Consider the following 20,208-nt stretch of genomic DNA (forward strand, 5'->3'; position numbering starts at 1 on the left):
GCAAGAATTTGTAGTGTGGAAACATGGGAAGTACCATAAAGTGATGGAGGCAACAGTGGAGACCAATGAAGATTCATGTCCTATAATATATGGGTTTGAGCGAGAGGTGTTGTACAGGACTCAAGCAGGGAAACTGTGGGAGAAATACCAGCTGTAAATAAATTACAAATTAGCTTATGAAAAGCTATTTCTCTGAAAGAGAGAGAAAACCAATGTCTCTAGAAGAATGAGAGTAGTCAAAATCAGTCAGAAACTTGCTGGTGTTTTTTCATGCAGAAATAAAGAGTGAAAGGAAAATGTCAAACTGAGCCAAACCCCACCCTCAGGTATACCCATAGCATTCTTCACACTATAAACTAAAGCTGCTGACCTGCCACTAATTTTGGAAGCCCCTTCTTTTGAGTGCAGGTGGTATGCAAGTACCATTTACACACAAAGGGGTAACAAATGTGATTAAAAGGCAGAGAGAGGGCAAGGGAGGAAATATGGACATTTCAGGTTGAAAACAGAAATGCACACATAATGTTAAAGCAGTTTAAGTTTTATTTCCACAGATCACAAGGCAAACTGAACACATAATTTAGCCTTTCATCCTGCAAAGGAGGAGAATAAGAAATTAAGATTTTTTTGGCATACCACCCATTACTTCAGAAGCAACTGATGAATTTATAAACAAGTTATTGGGGATGTTGATCAGACTGATTAGGATGTTTTGTTCTGAGAGTTTACTATTTTGTCAGCAAAAGGGTTTCTCATTCAAAAGAAAGAAAAAAGGATTATTGCAGTTCTGTGGCTGCAAACCAGCTGCTGGTTAATACAAGTCTTAGCTACTTTAAGGTGAGTAGTTAGGGACATGCAAAGAACCACTTAATGCAAAAGCATCTAATACAGAAGCCAATGCATCCAACTTGTGAAAATCAGGTAAACCCATTTCAACAGAGTAGTGACCAATGAAAATATATACCAAAGAGGAAATAAAAGATTAAATTACTTATATAGCCTGAAGAACATTTTCTCGCCTCCACCATTCCCTCACCAATGACTTAGCCTCTGCAACTAGTCATTTATGCCCACAAAATGTGCAGTTGCTACCGTGCAGATGTTAGAACTGCTGAAATGTGTAGCTTACCAGGGTGTTAAATTGCATAGCAAGGAAACCCGTAAAAGAGGTTATTGTGGACAAAGGATTACTGTGACCAGAGAGCTCTCTAACCCCAAATAAAGGCAAGGTGAAGTGTTGTTTGTTCTGCAGTTTTCCCTAAGAGTATGTATAGAGACCCAGGTAGCTGCCTTTCAAATATGTGAAACAGAAATCTTGCCCAAGCAAGTCTTCAAAGCTTCCATAACTTCAGTGAAATGAGCCTTGAGGCCCTCTGGGACTCAGATTTCTGTCTTCCTGTGGCAGGTTTCAGTGCACCGCATTATTCATCTACATATTTTGATCCAAACCAGCGTTCCTCTCTGGACATCTCCTCACAAGCTACAAGAAAGTCATGAAAATCCACACAATAATCAAGCCTATGAGAGATGAAAGTCTGAGAGCACTATTAAATTCTGAAGATGGACTGGCCTTGAAGGTTAAGACAATAGAGAAGAAAATATGTGAAACATGGATTTTACAACTCTGTAAGAGTGACTGCTGGAAAACAGCAATGGAAATAGTAACTGAAAAATAAATGTTGTCATCTGATCGCTTCAGAGTCAGCAAGCAAACTGAATCCAATTAATAATTTTGTTCTGCCTTGTTAGAGCAAAAGTGGGGCAAAATGTTGCTCACTATGTTGAATTTAAAAGAAAGTAAAATCTTATATTTTGGAAGGCTAATTTAATGAGCCTTGAGATGAGAAGCTTCTTTGCTTCACATAATTTTGAGAGCAAATCCTTGAAATGAAGTGTAGGGTAGGGCTGATTGCTGTATATAACAGTTCTAAACTAGGAAAAAGTTCCTGCAAGGAAAGACTATTTGCTGCATTTCAAAACAGAAGCTTTGACATAATGTTTAAACAAATTAGGCTTAAAGGAAACTTTTCTAGACACTACTGTTCATATTCTGGCTGAAAACAAGAGAAATATTTCTCCTTAGATTGGAACAGATAAGCTGCTTCTCATGCATCAGTGGCCTCTTGTGCCTCTTGGCCTCTTGTGCCTCTTGGAGGAAGAGTACCAAGCCGAGAGACCTCTTTGTTCTGGTTTCCAGTTTTGCTGAATGTAACTGGTATTTGGCACTCTGAAGAGGAAAAAAAATGGATATTCTCTTTCATCTGAGAGGGAAGATTTGAGTTTCTCTGTCAGAATTGACTTTTATTATTAATTCTTCATGCTGCTAACTGGAAAACTAAAGCAGAGAGACATACAACTACAGAAACAGGTTAATAAGGCTAAGATAATGCTTTTGAAAGATACGAAGTCTAACAATCAAAACATCTTTTATTTTCAAGAAGATGGTACTCCATTACCTGCCAATTGTTTTTCTATCTGGTAAGTAGCCACATGCTAGTAAATGTAGTGCACATAGTGCTTTAGCAGTCTATTTAAAGGAATCCGCTGGGATTCCTTCCCAGTGAGCAGTAATTCTCCGGAACCCTAAAGGGAAATATTACAATAGCAATGTATCTTTAAGTTAACAAAACATTTGCTTGGGGAATGGGAAGGCAAAAGCTGGAGGAGTTCCCTCAGAAGTGGGTAGGACAACTGTAGGATTTGCAGAGGAGGGGACAGGGCAGTGGATCTAAAAAGACAGAGCCGTAATATCACATGGCGGGGTGTATAATCCATTCAACGTTAAGTGCTTTCCATAAATCTTGGGCTAAGCACTTAGCCTTGGATTTCAAGGGAAGATTTCTGGAAGTACTTTGCATGAAGTAAAGTAAAACCAATTACATTCTGTAAAAAAAAAAAAAAAAAAAAAAAATATCTAAAAAGTCCCTTTTAGTTGTGTGACATGTACACTACAAAAACACAGTAAATGAATTTAAATATAGTCCACATAATTTATGCATATTGCCCTGACTAACATGGCAGTCATGCACCACTACTGCACATTTATATTGTTTTCCTCTTGCAGTACTGGCCTGTGCTCTGCATCAGCTAATCAGCAGTATGAGGGATACTATACAAGTCAAGTTCTTAAATCCTAAAGTCAGAAATCGTAACAATCCAAGTAAAGGAATCTGTTAATCTTTGTAAATAAAGGGCCTGAATTATGCTAGCTAAAATACTTTCTTTCATTTTATGTTTGAAAGAAATAATAGCACTAGCTTGTGTGGGCAGTATCACTCAGTGCAAATCTTTGAACACTTAAAATTGAAGTATTTTGCATAGAGTGCTGGGAAAGGATAAAGTCCACATATCAAAACAAATAAGAGTTTTAACCAGTAGTTCTTAAGCAGAAAATTGGCTTACCAGGCAGATAAAAAAAGAAAACAAAAGAAACAGAGAAATAAGCTTGCTGTGACTGAATTGTGTGCCTTTCAGATGAGAAAAATGTTTGATTTATTTTATGGATGTTAAAAAAATGCTTATTTAATTTCACACAGTGAGGCTCCAAATAACAATAACACTTTAATTAGAAATGTAGAGTGGGAAGTGTAGCGCACACTAGAGTAAAATAGTTTTAAATACAGCACTGTGAAGATGGACACCACCATCCCCCCCAACCTATTTTTAAACATTTCTAAAATAAAAATGCAAGGCTCCTACTCTAGGTTACTTATTTGGCTGCATTGTATTTACAGTCCCTCATGCAATCTTATTATTTAGATCTTCAGCCGACATTTATTCTTATTTTCTTTCAAAATTTATCATCATCATCTTTATCCCATATTATTCATTGAACTTTTAACCCAATGTGACATCAAGGATTTTACATTCTTTGCTATATGTGTGCGAGAGGTATTTCAGCTATTCAGTCACACATGGTAGATTTTTTCTGAGTGCTACAGTAATTGTAGGATAGCTTACTCATAAAAAATCTGCTGTGTTTATTTCACAAGTTTGAGGCACAATGTGGAAGCAATAACTATTAAATATTATCTCTTGGGAGAAAAAAAAAATAATATTCTCTCTCAGGCAAATTATTTTTTCCACAAGATTGAAGTATAATTTCAGTGATTTGCAGTAGCACTAAATGGAGTGAAAATAAACATGGCAAAGACAAATGCAAAGTGGTACAGTAACTGAGCCCTGGCATCATCACCTCCTGTTAATTTATGTTTGCAGAATAAAGTTCATGTTGATTTTAACATGACTTTCTCTCAAAGCATTTAATCCAAGGATGATTCCACATCAGAACCTATTTACTCATAGCAAATTGTTTGAAATGATTTCTGGAAGATTCCTCTTCTGGTTCTAAAATCAAAATACCAGCATTATCTCCTCAGGGAGACAATTAAATTAACATTCTTGATCATTGGTACTTTAACAAACAAGAAACAAACAAAAGCCAAATAATTAAATAAATAAGTTGAAGAATGGATGAGTTTGCTGGAGGAAACCAATGCACGCAAGAAAGCAGACAAAGGTTCAACAGACAAATACTCTTGCAGCAACATGCATGCATGTATATAAATGTACATAGCACACCAAAGCAAAGTCATATGTTGAAGAGGAAAACCCCTTTATTTCTTCAGGGGACAATTCCTCAGCAAAACTTACAGCATTCAACATAGTAAACACTGATCTCAGAAAAAAAATGAAGGGAGTAAAACAAGTCAAGATTTGCAAGGAAAAAGTTCTTTCTGTATTTAGAGGAATAATGTCTACCTTTAGCCTTAATAGTAGCAAATGTTAAAACATAAAGCCACACAGCACAACTCAAATCAAATTTATAGCGTATTTAAAATGTAAAATGTATTTCCTCCATTAAGTTGAAAAGCTGCTTAGGTACACAATACCCCAAACACTGTATGTGCAATGTGAATCATCCCAATCCAGAACGTGTAGTTACAAGACAGTATCATTATTATGGCCTGAGTTGCCTTGTCCCAGAGCTATTCCTGTCCTCATCCTAATAAGCACTCTTCTGGTGGGCAGCAAATATCAGTCAGAAAATTCTTCCAGGGAGGAAGCAGTATCACCTAAGTGCCCCATTTACCTTTGCTCTGCCACAACAATAAGAGTGTCGGTAGCTGGCAGATCTTTTTGTGGTTTTCGTAGGTCAGCACCAAGGTGCTGTAGAATGGCTATGGCTAGCAGCCATTCATTTCCTTGGGCTTGGTTTACTTCTTCATAAACCCAATATGCCAAACAGCTCTTTACTGGCTAGACATTGAGCAATTCATGCTTTTCTCTTAATTCTAGATAATAATGTTTTATCCAAGCAATACTACTATTTTCAAGTAAAATGTTGGTGGTATTATTTTAATACACTTCTTTTTTATAAATGCTCCAAACTGAATCAATTCATGCTTCTCATTCTTCTTCTGTTGACAATAATCATTTACTGGGAGAAAATATGTATTATTGGTCAAATATGATAAATATGGATTTACTTTCATGCATAACAATGGCATGTCATGTTTTTATTCCAGGTCTATACCTGAGGAACACTACAAATGGTAAGGGAGTAGAGGCAAAGAGAGGCAAATAAGCATGGTTACAGAAACACTGTATTTTTGTGGTATGTGACCTAGAGAGTAACTGTTTAGAAGCTGTCTAGAAATGCTAACTACATTTTTGCTTATGTTTAAGCTATCAAACGACCCTCAGAAGTTAAAGGTGTTAAGATAAAGTTCCCCTCCAAGACTCTGTAGGGGAAAAATGTACCTCAGTTAATTGCAGACTAGGGGTTGACGCTACTTCTAGAGCTGCTGGGTTATGACATCCCCCATCCATGCATGGGGATTTAACTACTGCCCATAAGGAGTGCTAGAGAAATCAAGAAAACAAACAAACAAACAAACAAAAACCAAACAGTACCATAGGTTACATGGCATGGATACATAGGGGAAGCATATAGGCAGAGTGTCTTGAGCCTTACACAGCAGCCCACTGAGCATCCAAGAGATAAGTACATGAACAGACTAATTGACAACCAGAAAGACAGTTTGTTATCTATATATGACTAAGTTTTCCATAGCCCTGGAATACTGCTTGGTATTTTATTGACAAATACAGGAAAAGAAATTTCATCCGAAGATCTTAGAATTAAAACAGACAAGTACAGGCAAAGAATCAGAAAAGGGAAAGCAACTGAACAGTTAAATTTGGCAGTTCTCCTTTTAAAAATAATTTTCTTATATTTATATTACAATATGGGCTAAATTAAAAGGATTATGACTTTAGGCCTAAAGGGTCAGTGAATGCTTATTATCATTATTGTGTTAAGCACCAGTGATGTGCTTGGGACTATACTAGACAGCCTCAGCCCTGAGCAATTTATAGTCTAAACCAGAAAAGGATAAAACAAGGTGTATTGAAAGATGCAGAGCATGCTGTAATTTGGAAATCTCCTTATAATATATAAAATGAAATGGACAAAGCTTTAAACTGACAGGGTGGTTTCTGTGAATTTCTTAGAAGAAATGAGTCTCTAAAAAACATCTCAGAAAATAGAGATTGCGAACTGCTATGTTGGCATTAAGGAGCTTCCTGGAAGATGTGGGAAGGAAACAAAAGGCATGGGAATGTCGCTGTTAGAACCTGGACATACAGAAGTCATGGTAAGAAATAAGATCTGAAATGTTAGTAGGATGAAGTTTCATAATATCAAACTGGCACAGGGACTAGGCTGAAAAAGCTTACAAAGAACAGATGCACGTTTTAGCTACCAGAGTAATTTTTATATATATGATTGGGCATAGCTGCAGGGGAATTGAGAACTGCAGGTGTATATCAGGCAGAGGAGAGAGAGGAGTCAAAGATGACTGCTAGTTGAGAGAGGTCAACTGAAAAGAAGTAAAGGAGGCAGAACTGCAGGTAATTTAAACTTAAATTCTGCAGTGACTAACGACTGAAATAAGAAAGAAAAACTGTCTCAACTACCTTTTCTCTTTTGCTTTCAATATATAGAAAATCCCAAGGGGGAAAAAACCTCACTGAAATTAATATTAGTTATCAAAATAATAATTCCAAGACATTAAAACATTTACATCTTCCCTAATTAAAGAGAACAGGATGTTTTTTATAAGAGCAGCTTATTCTGAAGTGTTACTTAGGGTTTTTCCCTACGGGGAAATAGCCTGTAATACCAACTCCAGAACAGCTGTTCCACAGCTGATCCTCAGGTTTGTGCTCCTCTCCCAGAGTCAGTGCCTTTTTAGTCCATACTAGTAGTGGCATAAGCTAAACTGAAAATAAAACTCCAAATACAGGAGCATCTATACAAGATGCTAGTCCAGAACAGCTTTTACATTTTAAATTCAGGCGCCAGTTCTTTTCAGAGTATGCCCAGATAGCTTCATTTTTAATTTTTTACCTAACATAAGAAACTGGAATCAAATATTCTTAAATAGATGAAATAAAAATGAAATAGATGAAATGGAAACATCTGCCCAAAGAGGTAAGCTAAGCAAGTGTCAGGAAGAGGGTCAGCTTGTAGCCGCGTTCTGACTTGTAGCTTACATTCCCACCTGTAGATGGGGAATTTTGACTTTTTCTTTAAGAAAAAAATTGGTCTCTGATTTGATCAATACTCATAGCAACAATTTAAGCAGCATCTGGGTAGCTAATATTTTATAATAAAACACTTAGATGTAAAATGCCTATCAGTTACCATTGCAGACAACATAAAATAATTGCATTAGACAAGCATGCAACAGCTACGGTTTCTAACTCGGATTAGAGTTTTCTAGTGGTACTCTAGAAATACCACATACTCTAGAATAGGTACTACTTCTATTTTCAGTGTTAGCAGCTCCAAAGCTATTCCATTATAAAAACCTAACTTCCTTGCTACAGTTCTCAGATGCCAGTTTTGATGTGAAAATAGTAAATACACTAAATAAGGTGCTTTTTTCATTAAATAATGAACCTTTGTTTTTAAGATTAGAATGGCTGATCTTCCTTTCTTATGTTTTTATCATATCTGCTCTTTATACCTACCTGAATATGCATTTAAGCTGAATCGTTATTTCTTTAGCAAATCCAAAAAATCATGTAATGAGAGTTCAGCACTTTACCTCCAATTTGCCATGTGCACAGCCTAATAGCAATAGGTTGGCTCTGTCCCTCTCACAGGAAATAGGAGACCAAGGCCATGCTCCATCACTAGTTGCTGACCACCAGCAAATGACCATATCTTGCATACAGTTTATTGCCAGGTGACGTTTCATCCTTCTACCTTCTGGTCCAAGTATATCAGTATAAGAAATCTGATGGAAGAAAAAATGCAGGAAATATTTGAGGTGATAAAATAGCATAGTAGGAGCAACTGGGAGCATTTACTTTGGATGTGTGAAAGAGAATGTATATATACGCAGAGGACTGCGTACATATATCTTCATATAGGCTGTCTGTAAATGTAAAAAATATCTCCTCAGACAGAAAAAGGCATGCTCACACTGTCTGTAAATGTAAAAAATATCTCCTCAGACAGAAAAAGGCATGCTCACACTTTTATCTACGGGGAGGGGATTGGGAAGGAAAGGAATGTGAGTTAAGAAGGAATTTACTGCAATGACTCCAATCAATACCAAAATGTACAGTCATGGTTGCTTGACAGCATCGACCTACACACAGGATTTAAGCTTAGCCATATTAAATGACAAGTTCTGCAAAGCTGACCAGGGAGCTAAGGCTAGTGTTTAAGACATAATAAAATATTAAATATATTCTACAGTGTTTGAGCAAACCTATATCTTTCTTTTTCCTCCCTAAATTAAGGAATCCACATACAAACATCTGCTTTGCAAGAGAATATATACTTTTCTGCATAATGTGGATGAGCTACAGCATCATGCGTAAAGTTTATGCAGCTCTTGAGAATTGTGCCTCTTTCTCAGGAAGGATTTGTGGAATTTATTATTCAAACTCTGTTATTTTGGAGCATGGTTATTTGAAAACATGAGCAGTGCACCATCTGGGTGACACATGCCAAGGAAATATAGATTGCACCGCATTTCTGCTTAAGGAATTAATGGAAGGTTGATAGCTAGGGGAAAAAAAAACTATCTTGCCATTGCTGGTCAGCAATAATCGAACCACTTTCTGGGGATTAAGCGCATGGCTAAGCCTACTGGACCAGACACTAGCAAAGGGCAGGGGGTCTTCTTATCAGAGAAATGCTTCTGGAGCCAGTCTCACTACATGACAGATTGCTTTCATATTCCTGTCTGCAAGGCAACAAAGGATGGCAGTAATGCGATAATGCCAGAGTGCAATGGGTGTTAAGAACCCGTTGCATTTATGTATTGTATTTAGTAAATAATCAGGCTCATCCAAATTGTGATCTCACCACTCAACCAAGGCCATTAAAATCAAGGTTAATGCTTTAATAATCCTTTGCTGTTTTTTATATGGTCAAAAAGAACCCTTTTCTATTTGCATGGTCATAATATTATTGACCTCTTCATCCCCTGAATACACATCAAAAGGAACTGAAATCAAAGTAATTACCAATGTTGTTCTCTCATGGTAAACATTTAACTCCTTGTACTGTCTCCTCCTTCAGTAAATTGAAATGGATTAAAAAACCACAGATGGGAAAAACTTGCAAAAGGTCAATATTTTCAGAATATCCTGTGTTTTACTTGTCAAAATACTTAGAAGTGTAAAGATAAAACATATAAAAAGTTAACAGGTAGCTGCTACTTGAATTAAAAGTATATGTAAATAGTTAATTTGGTGACAACACATTTATTAGGATGGAAAACCACAAATACTTTCATTGATATTAATTAGTCCTGTATTGTAGCTTTAACTGTTCATAACAATTTTACATGTAATAACAGCCACAAATCTTTTGTAAACCTTTATGTCTTGCATTAGACATGGCACTCTCAAACATGGACTAATGCCATGAAGAAAAGGCAAATGATAACAGTTGTTTTTATATTTTGCTGGTCTTCAAGACTGTAGTGATTCATACAATAAGCCTTCCTTTATTTTTTAAAATTGTAAATAAAATCCAAGGTGGTATCATTTAGAAAGGAAGAGGATAAAGAAAGTAGTTCTCCCATTTAGGTATGGTTTAAAAACCCCAACTTTTGGATAAATATCAAACTGTGAGGAAGAAAGCATGGCTGACTTGTTCTTATTATTAATAGCACTCTGGCAGTCCAGTACTGCCTAGTGTTCCCTGCCAATTTTGCCCATCATGAGGCTGGACACTGAACAATGAATGTGGAGTTGCTTCTGTCCAGGTACCAAAGAAATTACAATGTTAATATGACAGAAATTTAATTATATCATTACATATGATTGTAAGCAAGCATTTTCCTCATTTTAAAAGTGGGAATTTAAACATAAATACTATGTACATTTCTCAAGGCTACACAGAATGTCAGAGGCAGAAATGAAGGCTTCACTCAAATTTCCTGAATCTTAGCTCCATATTTTAATCCCATGGTAGTTCTATACCAGTGCAAGCTACCTTTTAATTCAATTTTTCTTGGGAAAAAAAAAAATCAGCACTAAGCAACTGTTTTTTTCTAAAGCGTGTATTGTTACTAACAAGTTTGCACGTTTGCAATTGAGGACCATCTTTTGTTTCATTACTACTGATAGCGACGCTAGTGTTGACTGTGTCTGTGATCTTTTAGCTTTTGTAAGTTTGACCAAAATCAGCCATAAAGAACTCTAATTCAATGCAGAGAGCTGACATAATATTATTGCAGTAGTGAATAATACTTTCTGCTGGCTCATGCTGGTGCAATTTTGAAGATAATAAAAATTATATTTAGCTGCCTAACTAGCAAGCCCCACACAAAAGAACATTCAATTAAAAAATGCAAATGCCTTTTTTTGGCTGGCAAAGAAATAATCCGTAGTGATTCCCACTGATTTCAAGAGAAAGCAAAGTTAACATTGAACATGGAGGCATTTCTAGAAGCTCAGCTGTGTCAGCAAAGAACTGAACGTAACAACCCTATTAAGGAGTGCAGCAGATATTTCTGGTTTCCTAGGGCAGAGAGAGTTTTCTATGGATTAGGCTTTCCTTCTTTCCCAAGAAAAAAATGCCATAACCATTAGATCCAAAATGGGCCCAGCAATACTCAGAATGAAAATATATTTTCCAAAGCATAAATTAAGTAAGGAGCTATGGCGCTCACAATAAAATGAAGGCAGTCTTCAGCTCACCACAGCTTCCTCATTAAAGTTTAGCGCCATTACCAAAAAACCACACCACACACCACAGTTGCTTCTAAAGCACAACCCTAACAAACACCATAGGCCAGGCATAAGCGCACATCATTTTAAAGTAAACTACGTATCAGCTCAGTTCCTGGTGAACAGTGAACTGTCTCAAATCCACGTTATAGAGGTTGGATCAATCTCGCAAACACAAGTCATTGCTGAAAAGAGGCCCTGAACTGAAACAGCCTGGAAAATGTATTAGATATTCATCCTAGCAGAAAGTATTTCTACGAAGCAAGTTAAAATGTATTATGGGAAAACTTAAATTAAACACATCCTTAAAAAGCTTGCCTTGCAGATGCAAACTCCCTATGTGAGGAAGCAAATTACTGAGGGGTTGTCAAGGGGAAAATATTTGCTAGCACAAGATTGTTTTCCTTAACATTTATCCCGTCTGAAATAAATACAAACTCTCTCTTTTGCTCACTACATCTTTCTACCTTTCTTGGGCAAAGGCTTGTCTCTTCTTCATTCTTGCAGTGAATTGGATGCAGTCCCTTTCCTACTCTGCCTGTTCAAAGTTAATTGCTTTGGCTGATTATTTTTTCATAATGTAGTGCCAAGCACTTTCACCTAAGGTCAGCCACTGCCCTGATGCCAAAGAGCTTATGGTCAAAATAAGTTATGCCTACACAGCCCAATACATCCAAGACACAGTGTAATTCAGCTTGAGATGAGCTGGTTTCTACTGACATCCAAACCGGCTAGTTTAAAGCTACCTCAGCTACCTGTAGACTACCTTTCAGCTACTGCTGTGACTGTTGTATAGACACACCCATACATAAAAGGCTGGAAAAAAAGGAGTATTTTAATCTTCACTATGTAAGTAGTGAATTGAGAAACAGAGGTACCAATTCACTTGCCTAAGGTCACATACATAGTTTGTCAGTGGTGAGAAACTCAGCGTCTGTATCGAGTTCTAGCTCAGTGGCTTAATTGTAAAACCAACTCTCCCAACAATACCATTACTGTAACTAGAGGGAAAATAAAGATTTCTGCAAAGAATTACAACAACCTTGGAGCTCAGACAGATGACCGAATTATCATAGCTTCATGAATTCGTGTATATCAGCTGAGCCATAGTAATTGACCATGTGTGTGTTTTTAGCCCACAGCAAACAAGAGGTAAAACACATGAGCTTAAACCTTTTACACTGAGGTTTACCATTACAGATTTTGTTTCATGCTTGTTAGATGCTGAGAATGTGCAAAGGGTCAGTTACTGCTGCTCAACTGACACAAGGTAATCTGTTAAGCAGGGGTAACTCAACTGTGTGTCTGAGCCCTTAACCTAAATGCGGTAGAAAATTGGATCCCTTTTGGCACCGTATTTTAACTCATTAACTCAGAATGCCATGTAATTTTTTTTGACTTTTTAATAACTACCATTTTTAGAATTTGAGCTGTTCTGGTCAGTTATATAAAGCTTTGCAATTTATACTGCTATATGGTATCAGCAAGTACCAGTGATTCAAAATGTAAAGTTACTGCAGTATTTACAGTCACCATTGACAGCTATACCTTGAAGTCCAAACAAGAGAGTTTTTCCAGTTTTTTGTTTACATCGGGAGAATCCATCTTCTTTGTAAACTGAATAAAGCAGAGTTGGTTATGGTCCTCAAATGACAAGATGATGAAATTGTCTGTAAGAACAGCTGAAAAACAAATAAAAATTGTCATCACTGTAATACCTGTTTCTAGTAACAAAACAAATTACTGAACCATCCACTGAGACATTGCAAAAAGCAATTTTTTCAAGACAGTGTCTTAAATATTACATTGAAGCCTCTATAATCTCCTAAAAGACATCAATGTGTCATCCTGCCAGGACCTTCTTGGAAATAAGAAATAAAGCCTAGGGAGTACTCTGATTACATAAACGTGAATAAATTATCTCATATCAAGTTACCACTACATTCAGATATATGTTTTATGCCCTCCCACATTAATTTTCATCTCGGTTCAGCCTTCAATTTTTTTTCTTATGGTAACATCCATTTTGGAAATGCACCTAATACAGCATATCTTGTGTTAAAGATGATAAATGCAAATTAGTACTTGAGGTGTATCTGGTATTTTGACATTATAGGGTTCTGGGTGCTGCTGCAGACACCAAGGAGGCTGCTCCATACAGGATTATGCTTTAGAGGGGTTATGAATTTGTTGAAAGCTTCACATGGGGGTACCCAAAGAATACAGGTAACCAAGATGGAACAGACTCCCTTGGAGTCTGGAAAAATGCAGTGGAATCCCCGCTGTTGTCATAAGGGGGTGTTAGACCAAAATAGTTCTAAATAGAAGTGACTAACTAATTTGATAATAAAAATTAATTAGACAATAGTATCTAGGAATTTTCCCAAGTGTTATCCAGTTATTCAAGCAGTGCCCACATTTAAAGAGACGTCTGAGAATGAAGTGAGTCATCAGGGTAACTAGTACCAGATCATTGTTAATGAAAATCAGGATTAAAGTATAGCTAGCAAGCTGTTTTCAGAAAGTAAACTGAGAAACCTCTGCTAAAAGGAAAATGCCAAGTAAAGTGGAACCGGATTTAAAAACAAACAAACGAAACCCTCAGAACAACCCCTGAAAAACAACAAAAAAAAGCATTTGTGACTAATATCCTAGATTCTTAAATGTATTTTATATATTCTTAAGTAGATTGGCAGTTTAGTCTTACATATAAGCATTGAAAACTGGCTACTCAGCTTTGCTTTGATTTAGTCTGATTGACAACAAGTTGCATTTTCCAATAGTCATGTACTGGCACAGCTCTTAAGTATCTGGTATGCAAATGCTAAAGGGTAAAGTTTAAAGCCAAATAATTGCCTTTGAAATGTAATATTAACACTAGCTTTTGAAAAAAAAAAAAAAAAAAGAAATGGTGATAAAGAATCTGACATGGTGAGTTAGAAGCTATAACTGAGATCCTAAACATACATGAAAATTCAAAGGAACTGAGTATGTTATCCTCAATATGTACACAGTTAAAATATTTTTATATCCTCACAGACATAGTTTACATTAAAGATGACCTACAGCACACCTCAGATGCTTCTGAAATTTGTTTTCATTGAAGGAAAGAAAGCAGGATTCAAAGATCCCTGGGCAGGTGTGAATGAGACTAGCAGTCCCTTGATTTTCAGCATCCGTGGTTGTCCTGGGCAGGAGTGGAGACTAGATCGACATGAAAGCAACTATGGGCATAGTTAGACCATTATTCAGAGAAGACCCATATGCTGCAGAGTCAGATTACCCTAAAAAGGCAGGCAGTGTAGTAAATATTCTATATACTAGTACCACAAGATCTCAGTGCCACAAAATAATTTAGAAAATGAAAATACTGTTTTCTTTTAGGAAAGCAATTTTTTCTAAAATTTCTAATTGAACTAATTTTTAGATATTGGCAATAAATAATAAAAATTGGGAGGACTTTATTAGAGGCAGAAGGATACATTAATTCTGTATTTTGTACACACAATCTGACCTTTATTCCAAATGTTAAGAGGATATGCTACTCTGTGTTAGAATTAGAACATTTCATAAGTAATTTTGGCAGATTGTAATCCTTATCCATTTCTACATATACACAATTGTTAAAATAAGAACTATTATTTTTATACAGACTTCTTCTATTAAATATCAAATTTCTTTTGGCCAACTTTATAAACACAAACCTAATTCCAACCTAGATTTAGAAAGATGTGCAATAATGTTGGATTAAAGTTAATTTATTCTAGGACAACATTATGTTGTGGTTCTCACATGAGGATAGTTCAGTATAAAAATTTGTATTTTGAACAGTATTTGCGTGAGTAACAAAAGTATCTTCTTTTGTTGTTCATGAAGATAATAAATGTATTGCAATGACAGGTATTGAGGGTTTTGCTTTTAGTGAACAGAAGCAGTCCTATTTCACCTTCAGACGTGGGTATTACCAAACATGGAGGTTTAAGAAATACTTGAATAAGTGAAAAGAAGGACAAACCATTATATAATGTTATTTATAGCAGTTTGAGTGGTATAACTGTAGGAAAACAGTTGCTTGATTATTGCTTTAGTTGTAAGCTTTTCTAGTTAGCAGTATTTTTAAAAAAAAATTTGTATTTCTATGACATATGAAGCCAATGTAAGGCAAGATACGTATAATTTAATTATATATATACGTATTTATTTTTTTTAAAAGACAGAGTATTCTATATAAGTTCTACAAACAACTTCAATTTGGGTATAACCTTAGCTTCCATGCTTTCCTACTTTTTGTCACTGAAAGTATGAAATCTTCCCTCTGGAAACAGAGGGCAGAAAAATCTGAGATGGAATTAGTAGTCTAGTAACTTAAGTCAAGAGTGAAAAAAAGGAGTCAAGACATTAAATGTGTTCTATGCTCTCTGTCTGATTGAAAAAAAATTAGGTTAGGGTTAAATTTTTTGATACTGAAGATTCTACTAACATAGTTATATTAACGTTATTTTTCAAGACTAAACTACAATATATTGATAAGGATCAGAGCGACACAGTATTGCAGGTTTCTTAAAGAACCAGGCCAATATTCAATAGATGCTTGGGTATGGAAGAAAATACATCATTAAAGATCAAAGCTAAATCTAGCATATATTCTTATTAAAAGGATATGATTTGGGTCTACTTTTTAAGAATTTGGAAGATAATGCACATGTAATTTGGCTCACACCAAAATTCCATATCATGCAAATGCCAAGATACCTGGTTGAGTTCTCAGTGGAGCTCTGTAGAAACACACTGAAAAAGCTATAGTCGTATTATAAAGCTGTTGAAAAGAGGTACATTTTCATAAATTTTCTTCTGAATTAAACTAAAACTTCATTTTTAGCAGTCACTACTTAATAACAATAGTGAGATTGTGGAAATCTAGAAACTAAATCAGAACACTTCCACATAACTAATGTTATCCAGCCTTTTCTAATAAGTAAATATTTTAATAATAACTATCCCATGTAATTAATCAGTCGGCTAATGTTTAGTTCTGTCCCATTTTCCCACTTATGAAATAAACATGACAAGTTCAAATGGCGTGTTCACAGTGATTAAAACTTGTAAGAAACTGAATTTTAGAAACCCATTCAGTATTTGACAAGCCTGAAAACTTTGATGTTAAATATTATTCTTAAAGTGTTCTTAGTCCTGAGGGTTGTAACTATGGCATTACATGCAATTACTTGTTGTGTTTGCAAGTCCCCAGTGGCAATAATTAGTCTACCTGTTGACATACTGTTTCTCTACTCTATTGTTAATGTAGGCAATTGATTTGCACGTGGGTGTAATTACCATCACTGATGGTGTCGGAGATGAGCTTCCCCACCAGGGTCCTGTCAATCACCACTTTCTCCAGCTGTGGCCCAGAAAGGCTTAGGGACACCAATATACCTGAGTGAAAGAGGAGCTACATCCAAATAGCGAGAAAACAAGACATCAAGAATCATTAATAAAGTGAAATGTTCCAAGGTACATATTAGCAGCTGTCCATTACATAGTAATCTAATTTTCAAAATTACAAAAAGGACTTATCGTTGATGTGAAGATGTCTTACGATGACTTTGAAAGCTTTTTCAATGAAAGAGATGTAATATGACACTGAATAACATGGGTACAAGAATTACAATTGCTGAACACTTGAAGAAGATGCATGCTAAGTCCCCAAATGTTGCATAAAATGTACTAATTAGTTTGTCAAAAACAGAGATCAAAATTCTGTACTGAATGAGTAAAGGGATGATGCTGATCACTCTATCATGCATGGACCTGATTTTTTCTGTATAAAATAACTGCATAGCCTGCATGAAAAAACATATAAAGTTAGGCTTCATGTAATTTTATATTATTATCACAGGTTAAAACCAGCACCTTTTTGCTATCCTTGTTATTTCTGATCAATCATATATTGCTTAACTTAAATAATGGTGCCCTACCACAGTGAGCTCCTAATAAATACATATACTCCTTGGCATAAGGTTATAGATGTCTCTCTTAGAAAGAAGGAAGTTAAACCATTGGACAGAATAGTCAGAGGCTTATTTCAGAGTTAACAATATTTCTGCCTAATTAATCTCAATTAAATGATACATATCATCTTGAAGACTAAGTCCCAGTATTTATCAGCTCCTTCAGATACGTATCTTGTATGAGAGAATGTTCAGTGGGAGGAGTTATGAAAACCATTTCTTTTTGCATAATGAAACGACTAAACTTAGTAATTTTCTGAATGCAACTACTACAGCAAAGAAATTCAGGAAATAAAACCCATAAAATTCCCTGCTCCATTGTGAGTTGACCTCAGTTTGCCAAGTTACGCCAGTAGCAGGAGTATACAAAAAGCTTTATTAGAGAGATATTGTTTTCTTAATAACATGGTAAAAGACAAAGTCAGGGACTTATAAAAAAATTTCTGACCATATTAATTGTTTAATTCATTGCCAAACTTGACTTCTGAAGAAACCTTGATGTAAAAACAGTGAAAAAATCACTACTGTGACTTTGATCTTCTCATGCAGTACTGAAAACACAAGAGTATTTTAATTCATCTTCCAGTGCCACCTCTGATCCTGCAAACTGCTGGATTAGATGACCTCAGTGTATAAATTAAAGAAGTTTCAGGCCAGCTCTCATTCCTGCTACATGGCAGCAGTTCTGAAGGACTCATTCTGGCAGCTAGGTTCATCTCCCTCTAATCAGTAAAAAAAAATAAATAAAATCATTATTTGTTCAGCAGAGGCTATACTAGCCCTAAACTTGCTGAACAATCTTTTCTGCCAAAAGAATCCTTGGTGGAAAGACCATTGCAGAAAAGTACAGAGGGCTTACCAAAGGCCAGAAATCTGGGACTCCAGCTCTTACTTCTACCTAGCAGCAGATTTTTAAAGAAATCTCTCTGCTTTTAAAAAACTTACTACTAGAGAAATTCTTGCTCTTGTAGTAGAATTTGGCAGAAAAATCCCTGTTTGTTTTATGCTAGAGCTGTGAGACAAACATGGTTGCAATATACTTTTTAGAACAACACACTGGTACATAAATACCAGGCAAACTTTCTTGCAGTGAGATCTACTGGATTGTATAATAAATAAAAAGTAGGGACAGGAATGGTGTGATCTAATTGAGCTTGCCTCTTGTGCAATGCTCTGCTCCCAATAATTTAGCTATGAAAACTCTCAGTTATACATACATTGCTGTATTACTATAGCTCTGTGCTCTCTGTAGCAAAGAACAGGACAAGTATATTTAAATAAACTACCTTCTTGCCCTGACTAACATCTTTAACCAACATTTTTCCAATCTATCTTCCTGTCACTTCACAGTAGTTTGAAAATAAATTCTAATGACATCTGAAATAGAAACAAAAAATATCTGTGATGTGAAATGGATTTTTTAAGAACAAATGATCATTTCCCATCCTGCCAAAGTCTAACCATGCATTCGTTTGATAAATATACATATAGTCAATGTTTCAATATTCCCTGTCATGACAGATGTCCTTTAAGGTTTTCTTCTAGTAAAAATGTTAGACACAGTTATACTCATGCAGCTTTTATTACGATCTTTCAAAACTTCAATTTATCCTTATGTTGAAGTTAGATTAGATAAAATCACAATTTATTTCCAATTTGATAATGTTAAGTTCAGCAAGGTTTGACTACGGTTAGCTATAATTGTCCAAAGAACCTAATTGAAAAAGTGAGGGTTGAAACCCAGAAGCTGACAAACTATGATGCAAGCAATGATCAATCAAAATTACATAAATACTCTAGAAAGATTAGTTCTAAATTACTGAATGAATATCAGCCTGCCAGAGAAAAGTAAAACACCCCAAATCCTTCATTGTTATGTGCCAACAAGAGAGGTGGTGCAGTCATATAAATAAACTCTCCAACTTGTGTCTTCCACAACACCGTTGCTTGGGAGCTATGTTCTTCCCTCAGAAAATGTTACTGTAATGGTAGGTTGTTCCCATGCTTCCTTTCCCTGCAGGGAGTGAGAATAACAAGCTGGAGCTCACCTGGGAGAAAAACCTAAGTGAATCAGAAGTGTGTTTGCAGCCTCTTAAGTTTACCTGACAGAGTAGGGATATGTATCACCCATTCAGGTAAAGAGGAGAGGCAAAACGCAGGAAAAAATGTGTTTTGATCTGTAGATGGTCAATGATCTTTAATGACTGCATTATGGAATGGGGCCACATGCTTGTCATTCTGCCAACATCCAATATGTCCATCCACTCTGTGCTGTATAGAGACATGCTTGCCAACTCTTGGCTTGAGAGGAACAAATACGGTTAGGATTCTTTAACTCTTAAATGTTACAGGGTGTAAATTCACTTTATGTCTATATATTCATTTCCTGGTAATGGCATAAATCACACCTGTTACAGAGCTAGAATAGAAATCTATGAAAACTGCTCCAGTGTATGATGACAAGACATTTATATAAATATAAAATATTGTGCTAATGGGTGTACTTTGCTTTACATCTATGAAACTAGTTATTAAACCAATGCTATATATTTTCAATATTGCATAGATCTCTCTCTATGCTATCTGTATGGCATGATAGAATGACAGAAAGTAGGTAAAAATAATATAATTTCCATGGCTTTTATTGTTTCTCCCATTGTGCTCCCTCCTCCTTTATTTTTACAGTAAAATATTCTTTCCTATTATTCTCCACAGAAGTTTGAGATATTTGGGCAAAACTTAAATTTTAATTTAACAAATTTTTGCTATAATAACTTACCATGGTTGGTAAGATACCTGTGCTCCACAGGTTTAAGTCCTTCCCTCTAGGAATTTTAGAATCTAAATTTAAAAAGTAAGTCAGAGACCTTACACACTATATGGCCATGTAAGGTCAGTATTTCTTCCACCTCCCTCTAAAAATCCCTTGGATTAG

The 20,208-nt window shown here is 35.7% G+C and overlaps 1 protein-coding gene across 2 annotated transcripts in view; it reads right to left on the minus strand.

Moving 5' to 3' along the window:
* LOC115344590 (WD repeat containing planar cell polarity effector) overlaps positions 1–20,208 on the minus strand; it is a 160,377-nt gene that overhangs the window by 75,163 nt on the left and 65,006 nt on the right. For both annotated transcript variants that reach the window (XM_041125277.1, XM_041125278.1), the window contains 3 exons: positions 16,600–16,714; positions 12,814–12,947; positions 8,118–8,309 (listed from right to left, as the gene is read on the minus strand). In XM_041125277.1, coding sequence (XP_040981211.1) covers positions 8,118–8,309; positions 12,814–12,947; positions 16,600–16,714 — 441 coding nt within the window. The remainder of the gene's footprint in view (positions 1–8,117; positions 8,310–12,813; positions 12,948–16,599; positions 16,715–20,208) is intronic.

This window comes from Aquila chrysaetos, chromosome 8, assembly GCF_900496995.4.
Source record: "Aquila chrysaetos chrysaetos chromosome 8, bAquChr1.4, whole genome shotgun sequence".
Lineage (NCBI taxonomy): Eukaryota > Metazoa > Chordata > Aves > Accipitriformes > Accipitridae > Aquila > Aquila chrysaetos.